This window comes from Sebastes umbrosus, chromosome 19 (assembly GCF_015220745.1).
Source record: "Sebastes umbrosus isolate fSebUmb1 chromosome 19, fSebUmb1.pri, whole genome shotgun sequence".
Lineage (NCBI taxonomy): Eukaryota > Metazoa > Chordata > Actinopteri > Perciformes > Sebastidae > Sebastes > Sebastes umbrosus.
The window spans coordinates 13,757,632-13,767,351 of NC_051287.1; the positions used below are offsets into that span (position 1 = coordinate 13,757,632).

General features: G+C 39.5%; 1 protein-coding gene across 1 annotated transcript; it reads left to right on the top strand.

The window, feature by feature from the left end:
* Nucleotides 1–5,385: 5,385 nt before the first annotated feature.
* On the top strand, nt 5,386–6,759 carry rxfp3 (relaxin family peptide receptor 3). The gene has a single exon (XM_037753077.1). The coding sequence runs from the start codon at nt 5,529–5,531 to the stop codon at nt 6,744–6,746; it is 1,218 nt and encodes a 405-aa protein (XP_037609005.1). The 5' UTR covers nt 5,386–5,528; the 3' UTR covers nt 6,747–6,759.
* The last annotated feature ends 2,961 nt before the right edge of the window (nt 6,760–9,720 follow it).

A 9,720-nucleotide genomic window follows, 5' to 3' on the forward strand; every position in this document is an offset into this window, starting at 1 on the left:
GTGATGAGGATGAATTTATGGGTTTTTTGTGACATTGTATTAAAGGTAAATAACTGTCTAAAGGATGTGTGTAAAACACCTTGGAGGCGGTGTTTATTATATGGGGGAGGGAGTGTGGCAGCTGCCAATTCTCTGGTGCTTGCTGTTGTTTCCCTTTTCCCTGGTGTTTTTTTGGTTGAGTTGCTGAGTGATTAGAGGGTTATTCAGTTCACCTGTTGCGCAGGGTGTGGGGACTGGCTCTTAAATGATAGTTGAGAGCAGCTTGGTGCATTCCCCTCTTGGCCAATCAGGGTGTAACGACGCCCTTTCTGTAGGGCTTAAAAGAGGAGGGAAACTGCACACCCAGTGTCATTCTGATCTCTCCTTCACTCAATGCAACATGTGTTATCAGCATTACCAGAAACTCTGGTCTGTTTTGGGCCCTTTTGGGATTCTGTGATCTTTGTGTTTTGTTTGTTGAGAGTGTTGACTCCTAGTTGGGGAAACAAGTTAAGTGCCAACCAATTAGGTTACCTGCACTGGGACGATTAGGTGCTATTTGTGCAACGATCTGGCTTGCCTTACAATAGCCTAATGCCTGCAGGCTGTATTTTTGTATTCTATTCATTTGTTGATTTTCAATGAAACCCTTTATACCCATTTCTTTTAGTGTATTTTATTTGGGAAAACTTTAAAGGAGGGTAAAAGGAAAAACACAAACCAATATTTCAGTTTCCTTAATTGTTTGTTAATATAGAGGCATTTGTTCATTATTGAAGAGGCATTTGTTCATTATTATTATTAAGAAGGCATTTTATTTTATATTATTATGTGGATGGGAACTGTTTTTCAGTCTTCTGACTCAGTACCGCCACACAATGTATACTTAAAGGTCCCATATTGTGCAAATTTTCAGTTTAATTCTTGTATTTTACGTTTTGACAAGAACATGTTTTACATATCACACAAACCAAACACTGGCTCTAGATCGCGTCGGCCACCGTAGTTCTCCTACACGCTTCGCACACGGGAAAAGTTTCCGCTGTTTGCAATCTGCAACCTGAACACTAGATGCTGCCAAATTATACACTCCTTACTTACTTTTGATACTTTAAGTAAATGTTACTGTACTTTTATTGAAGTCAAATTTTGAATGCAGGACTTTTACTTGAGTATTTTCACTCTGTGGTATGTTTTACTTTCACTGAAGTAAAGGATCTGAATACTTCTTCTGGGTTTAATATTTCACAAACATTATTGTGATGCTCCTCTTTTATAAAAGCTAGAATTGCATGGTCAGACTAACTTCTATCAGTTTATTGTTAGAGCCAGAATTAGCACAGGGAAATAATCCTGATCAAATTCATGTGAACCAAACTCATTGTTTAGCAAAGGGACATTTTTATCGTAGAGATTTGAGGTGGGTAAATACAGTGTGGATGCTGCAAGCATCATCCTCCCTCTCAAAATGCATCCACTTTGTGACATTAGCTGTCAAGATATCCTCCAAAAGGAAGGTTGATAAGGAATCCATTAGTAGTTGTGTCACGTAGATGTGATTGGAACAGATACCAGTTATAGCAGAGATTTTTTTTCCCGTCCCAGACATTTATTTTTCTCTCTCGGTGCTGCAGAGCTTCACGGGTGAGCTGACATGTTGATTTCTGCAGAAGATTTGTGGTATATAAGCTCAAAATATAAGGTAAATATTAAGAGAAGGAATATATACAGATTTTCTTTTCCTTTTGTTTTGATTCCCACGAGTAGAAAATGCACTTTAGTAAAAAATATTGATGGAGTTCATACTCCACTGACTTAATCGTGCCTGTCTTATCAAATAAAACTATATAACAGGATGAATATGTGTCTTATCTTATGTATCTCTTTGAGCTCAGATATTCTTTCATCTATGGTATCGATTTTTTTCTAATGAAATAGGCTAAATGTCAAATGATGTACATACTGTATCTGTAACACAATAGAAAATGCAAATATAACTTTCGTCATGTTGCAACAGATGTATCAAGCAATATGTTTTATATTCAAACTGAATCAAATGATTTTTTGAGAAAATTAAAAGGAAAGTTAGCTCAAATTACATCATAACATTCAGAATTTCCTCATATTTGAACTGTCATTAAAAAAAATTGAAATTGAAATTGACAATTCACTTCAGAATGACTCGGAGTATGTTCATGTCAAATTTGAAGTTATTTTACTGTGACTGTTTTTAATAAAAGAAAAAAAATGTTTTAAAATAAAATTAAAGGGAAAATCACCTAAAAATACATTGTAACACATAGAAAATGTCCTCATGTTTAAACTCGTATAAAATATTTTCCTTGAGAGGTTTGCTGACATTTTCAATGTAATCCTGTTCAGGATGACCGTGACAATGATCATGTAAAATCTGAAGTCATTTTACTATCTCACTCCAGTTAGTAAAGACCAAAACAGAACCAGAAGGAGAGATTATTGAACTTAACATTCACCAGATGGCAGGAAACACAACTCTAAATCAATGCGAATGTGGATCCATATTTTGGATCTCGACTTTATGAGATGATATGCCATATGCCCTCGTTCTCAGTTGAGAATAAAGTGTAGGTGCGGGAGTTTAACTTTCTTTCATTATTCCACAATATGGGCGAATCGTTTGAAACTTCAAGAGCAATCAATTGCATTACATACAGTGTTTGTTCAAGTGATTAGTTCAAGTGTATTTAAGAGCTTTAGCTTGATGAGAGTTTGAATTAATCTTTGATTAGCTCCTCTCAAGGTTAGTTTCTGGTCGTGACTTTGGATGAAGAATAAACCTTTGTACTGTAAGTGGAAACTTTTCTCTCTATTTGTACTTGTGTGTGCGCTGCTTACAGCTGAATGATACAATTATCTAACATACAGAAGTAAGGGAGTTGACTGGTGCGACACAAATCCCCTAATTTTAAACGAAAGTGGGGAGATTATTTTGGATTCTAAAGAAGTTGGTGATCACACAGACCAGTGGTTATAAATAACAGCCAACTCACAGGACAACTGACTTTGTGTAATTGGCTGATCTGGTGTCCACATTGAGACCACTTTAGGACCTATACTGCAGCTATGAGAGGACGCCGAAGACATATGAGAGGTGATTTGTTATCAATATATTCAGAAATGAGCAGCTATTGAAATGACAATATTGCAATGTGCATTTCCAAGACGACAGGCCACTGGTAATGATGTTAAGGAATTTGCTGAGGGCTTTTTTTTTTTTTACAAGCTAACAGCTGTGAAAGTTGTGAGATGGGGTCAATATGTTGAGCTCTTGAAATTACATCCTTGAAATGTGCATGATTAAGGAAATAGGTAGTGATGTTACGTGCTGTGCCGAGGCTTCAGAGCGTGTGTCGAGTAATCCAGGAAGTTTTCCGCGATGCGCGTATCGAGGCTTGTATCGTTTTAGACCAATGACGTCATTGATGACTTCCGAAGCCTCGCTGCCCGGCCATACCGCGTGACTGGTTCAGGAAGCGATTCAGATCTTCACTGGTTAAACCAATGCCACTTTCCAGAAGTGACACAGAAAATTAATATTACCCCTCCTGCCATAATTATATTATATTACACTACATTACAATACAATTATTGACCAAAGGATTGGTTTACACACATAAGATGCATTCCTCACAAAACAATTACACTTTATTATACATGAACGTTATATACTCATAATATACTTACTAGAAAATAGACATTATATAATATATTATATAGATATAAATGGATTACATGGTAATATATTTTTTTTCATTGTTAATAGTCATTCCCAACAGCCTTTACTGGCACAAAATACAATATATCACAGATCACATGGTTAATCATATCTGCCTGTTTTACACTCTTTGACCACCAGGTGGTTTCGTGTGCAGAAATGAACCCTTTTCAGAACCAATTTGCTGGAAAGCTTCAATGCGTCATGAAGCTTCAGTACTAGAAATAGGTCATAGATAACCATTATTTGCTGACTTTTTTATTTTTTACAAACTCAGGTATGAAATGTTAAAGGGCTTTCACTCTCTACCATGGCAGTGGTTTGACATTTCTATGTTGAAAAACAAAAAAAAACGTATTGAAGATTAAAATCAGTCCTATACTGCACTTTTACGACGGTCCCTAACTCCGACTGTGAGAAGCGCTTTGAGACAGACATTCATTCATTTCTTTGTCCTCTCAACTGCATCTAACTTTGCTTTTTCAAGGACGGAGAGCTGAGAGACGCACAGAGAGAAACCTCAGAGCAACACTGATGCAAAGCTTTGTCACCTTCCAGGGACACACAGACGTTTATTCTGTGTTTATTTCGATTCACAGAAAACCTGCACCGCTTTGCAGCGCATGTTTAGTTGAAGTGGAGGCTTTGCGCAAGAACCTGCAACCCAAGGATTTGGATCTATATAGGCATGGCTTCAAGAACCATTATTTGCTGACTTTTTTATTTTTATTTTTTTTTACAAACTGCAGGTATGAAATGTTAAAGGGCTTTCACTCTCTACCATGGCAGTGGTTTGACATTTCTATGTTGAAAAACAAAAAAAAACGTATTGAAGATTGAAATCGTTCCTATACTGCACTTTTACGACGGTCCCTAACTCCGACTGTGAGAAGCGCTTTGAGACAGACATTCATTCATTTCTTTGTCCTCTCAACTGCATCTAACTTTGCTTTTTCAAGGACGGAGAGCTGAGAGACGCACAGAGAGAAACCTCAGAGCAACACTGATGCAAAGCTTTGTCACCTTCCAGGGACACACAGACGTTTATTCTGTGTTTATTTCGATTCACAGAAAACCTGCACCGCTTTGCAACGCATGTTTAGTTGAAGTGGAGGCTTTGCGCAATAACCTGCAACCCAAGGATTTGGATCTATATAGGCATGGCTTCAAGAACCATTATTTGCTGACTTTTTTATTTTTATTTTTTTTACAAACTGCAGGTATGAAATGTTAAAGGGCTTTCACTCTCTACCATGGCAGTGGTTTGACATTTCTATGTTGAAAAACAAAAAAAAACGTATTGAAGATTGAAATCGTTCCTATACTGCACTTTTACGACGGTCCCTAACTCCGACTGTGAGAAGCGCGTTGAGACAGACATTCATTCATTTCTTTGCGCTCTCAACTGCATCTTCATCTTTTGGTGATTTTGAGTTGAACTTAACTGTAAAACGTCTGCCTAAATTAGCTATTCAACATATACCAATACTGGGAGAAATGAAGTCTTTGATACGGAGCTATTGAAGGTCAACGAATGTCAACAAATTAAACTAACTGCGCTTTTTCCAAGGATGGAGAGCTGAGAGGCGCACAGAGAGAAACCTTGGAGCAACACTGATGAAAAGCTCTGTCACCTTCCAGGGACGCACAGACTTTTATTCTGTGTTTATTTCGATTCACAGAAAACCTGCACCGCTTTGCAACGCATGTTTTATTGAAGTGGAGGCTTTGCGCAAGAACCTGCAAGGATTTGGATGCATGGCTTTAAGAAGCATCCTCTTGGATTAAAGTTAAAATGTCTGGAGACTCTAACTACGAGGGCTCAGCAGGGATAGTCTATATCAACCTCAGCTGTATTTTCAACACCACCAACCTCCTGTCAGACTTCAGCAACAAGACAGATGTTGTAGGAGATGGTGCAGCTGTTGTGAGGATTATCATCTCTGTCATTTACGCGCTGGTTTGCGTGCTGGGTCTGGTTGGGAATGTCCTGGTGCTTTACCTGATGAAGTCTAAACAGGTGTGGAAAAAATCCTCCATCAACCTTTTTGTAACTTGTCTGGCTGTGACTGACTTCCAGTTCGTCTTGACTCTGCCCTTCTGGGCGGTGGAAAACGCGCTGGACTTCACGTGGCTTTTCGGCAAAGCCATGTGTAAGATAGTCTCCTATGTCACGGCTATGAACATGTACGCCAGCGTGTTTTTCCTCACCGCTATGAGCGTGGCGCGGTACTGTTCGCTCGCCTCTGCGCTCAAAGGCGGCAGGAGGCGGCGGCCGCGCTGCCGCTGCTGCTGCTCTGCCGCGCGGTGCGTGAGTGTTTTCATCTGGTTCGCCGCGGTGTCCGCCGCTCTGCCGCACGCGGTGTTCTCCACCACCGCGACCGTCTCCAGCGAGGACTTGTGTCTGGTGAAATTTCCTGAAACAATGGGAACCGCTGCACAGTTCTGGCTTGGACTCTATCACTCTCAGAAAGTGCTGCTTGGGTTTGTTCTACCTTTAGGCATCATATCAGCTTGTTATCTGCTCCTTTTGCGCTCAATCACATCCAAAAACATCAACACGTCGAGCGCAAAACGACGCGCAAAGGTCACCAAGTCTGTCACCATTGTGGTGTTGTCGTTTTTCCTCTGCTGGCTGCCCAACCAGGCGCTCACAGCCTGGGGCATCCTCATCAAACTCAACGTGGTGCACTTCAGCTATGAGTACTACACCACCCAGGTGTACGTGTTTCCAGTGTCAGTGTGTCTGGCGCACTCCAACAGCTGTCTGAACCCGATCCTGTACTGCCTGATGAGGAGGGAGTTCAGGAAAGCGCTGAAGAAACTCTTCTGGAGGATGACTTCGCCGACTATAAGGCCGATCACAGCCACCACGAAGCCGGCGATGGAGGAGGACAAAGAGCACCATGAACTGCTGCCGGGCAGCGCGCTCCAGGAGCCCGCTGTGGTGTTCTATCCTCCGGGTGCTGTCATGTACAACGACCGGAGAGATCTGCAGCACAACAGCGCGTAAAGAAGTAAAGAAGAGATAGTTGGTTTTTTTTTTTGTGTGTGTGTTTTTTTTGTTTGATTTGGTGTTGTTTTTTTTAACTCTACTTTTTCTTTTTGTTATTATTAATATTGTTATTTCTTTTTTTTTTTTTATTTTAGGTTAAAGGGACTGTTTGTAACTTCTGATGGTACGTGTCCACAGCCTCCGTGCTTTCCACGCCCCCCATTCATTGTCTATGGCTGTTTTCGAAACCGCATACTATACTAGTAGTACGTACTGATTTGGCCAAAATGTAGTATGTAGTATGCAGTATGCGAACAAAAGCAAAATCTCCAGTATGCCAAAAATACCCGGATGACGTACTGATTTGGAAAAATTCTCCAGTATGCATCAGACCAGTCTACCTCGCCTACTGTATCCCACAATGCAATGCGCTGCGACGGTCACTTTTTGGAAATTTTTGTAATGGCGGAAATGACGGACGTCAACATCCCGGTGACAGCGGTGGACAGGGAGGAATATAAATGTAAAAATAGCATATTATTTTTAATATAATATAAATGTAAAAATAGCATATTATTTTTCTAATTTAATGTAAGGACAGCAATTCATAAGTGCTACTGTCTATCTGTAACGAACGTAATCTGTCCTACTAACGTTAACTTTACCCATAGCAAAGCCGTAACTTTTAAGTTTTTTTTAAGCTTTCCAAAACCGGAAGCCCGCGAAACTCGGCCTCGCGTACTACAAAATAAACCGATTTACGTTCCATACTGCATACTACTGAGGATGCGCAGTATGCAGTATGTACTGCATACTGCATACTGCGCTCCTCAGTAGTATGCAGTATGCGGTTTCGAAAACAGCCTATGTAAGCAGCCACGCAATGCATTCTGGTAGCGTGGCGTTGCCATTCGAGAGACTAGGTGTCACGACGCCCGCTCCTCATTTGCATAAAGTTGAGGGCTCGTCTACTTTATGCAAATCACGGGCGTCCGACGCGGCTCGCCGCCTCTCGAAACTCCCGAGGATCTTTTAAAATAAATGTTGTTGATCCAAATTAAAGACAGATTCAGCAACTGCGTGGATTATTTCTCGCCTCAAATGTTTTCAGAAACACATTTCGGTGAACTATTCACGTGAAATAAGAGAAGAAAGTTTCCAAACGAGCCTCCATACTGGTTCCGGTTTGAAAGCTGGGAGCAGCAGCCAACGGCGGGAAAGCGTTCGTCCAATCAGGAGCCGAGTGCCTTGTTTTTAAGGGACAGCACGTTAGGGACAGGGCGTTTTTTATCGCGAGGGGACGCGACGCTTCCCAGCATTGGACGCTTGGTGGGCTGTCACTAGACACAGGCTGCCCCCACCTGATTGGACGAACGCTTTCCCTCCGTTGGCTGCTGCTCCCAGCTTTCAAATCAGAAACAACATGCAGGCTCACCGAAATGTGTTTCTGAAAACATTTGAGGCGAGAAATAAGCCATGCAGTTGCTGAATCTCTCTTTATTTTGGATCTACAAATTTTTTTTTATAAAGATTCTCGGGAGTTTCGAGAGGCGGTGAGTTGTGTCGGACGCCAATGATTTACATAAAGGAGACGAGCCTTCAACTCTATGCAAATGAGGAGCGGGCGTCGTGACACTCCGTTTCTCGAATCGCAACGCCACGCTACCAGAATGCATTGCGCGGCTGCTTACATAGACAATTAATGGGGAGCGTGGAAAGGACGGAGGCTGTGGACACGTACCGTTACACATATAAATCTACTGGGTCGGTGTCCCATGCCTTGAAAAAAGGGGGAAAAATGAAGTATAAAAAAAAAGATTTGTTTTTTAAAAAAAAAAATCTATTATTAGTGTTATTTATATGCATTTATGTTCAGTGCTCCTTCATGAAAGATGAAATAATCTAAGTTCAAGTTTGATCTGCATTATTAAAAAGGCGAGGAAAGAACTGAAATTGACTACCACTTCACATACATCTGGGATTTTCTACTTTGCTGATCTTTATAATAAGAGGCGCTGACATTTCTATTGTACTATAAAAGAAAGACGAAGCTATTTTGAATGTGCTAAATCTGTCTTAAAATATCAAAAAATGTTTTTAATAATGTGCAAGTAAAGTGCATCTACAATATCCGAGACAATTTCTATTCCTTCTCTTTGAATTTTTGATCTGCCATAAAATAGCGCCTAGTCAAGTGCTCCACAGACAGGTTTTATTTTTTGTGTTAAGTGTTTTTGTTTTTGTTTGTTTGTTTTGTTGTTGTTGTTTTTTTTAACTCCACTTTTTCTTTTTGTTATTATTAATATTGTTATTTCTTTTTTTTTTCTTTTTTTTCTTTTAGGTTAAAGCAATACATACACATACTTGTAAAGGGACATACAGACAGCAACAACAACAAACAGTTTTTTTTTTGTTATGTGTGTTTTTTTTTTGTTTGTTTTGTTGTTGTTGTTTTTTTTAACTCTACTTTTTCTTTTTGTTATTATTAATATTGTTATTTCTTTTCTTGGTTTTGCTTTGGTTTTGAATGTTGAGGTTGTTTTCTCTAGTGTACTTGATGGGTTTGTCTGTAAAGCTCATCTACTTAAAAGTTGGTTTATAGACTGTTGTAATAACAAACAGTGGATTGCATATATGAAAACAGCCTTGAAAAAAAGGGGGAAAAAAGTATTAAAAAAGTTGTTTTTTTTAAATATATATTATTAGTGTTATTTATATGCATTTATGTTAAGTGCTCCTTCATGAAATATGAAATAATCGGAGTTCAAGTTGGATCTGCATTATTAAAAAGGCGAGGAAAGAACTGAAATGGACTACTTCAGCCACATCAGTCACATGCATCTGGGATTTTCTACTTTGCTGCTGCTGCTCTTTATAACAAGAGGCAGTAGAGACATTTCTATTGTGCTATAAAGAAAGATGACACTATTTTGAATGTGCTAAATCTGTCCTAAAATATAAAAAATGTTTTTAATAATGTGCAAATAAAGTG

Bases quoted from the DNA above. Each gene is read 5' to 3' on its own strand.
- rxfp3 (XM_037753077.1), top strand. From the start codon at position 5,529: ATGTCTGGAGACTCTAACTACGAGGGCTCAGCAGGGATAGTCTATATC.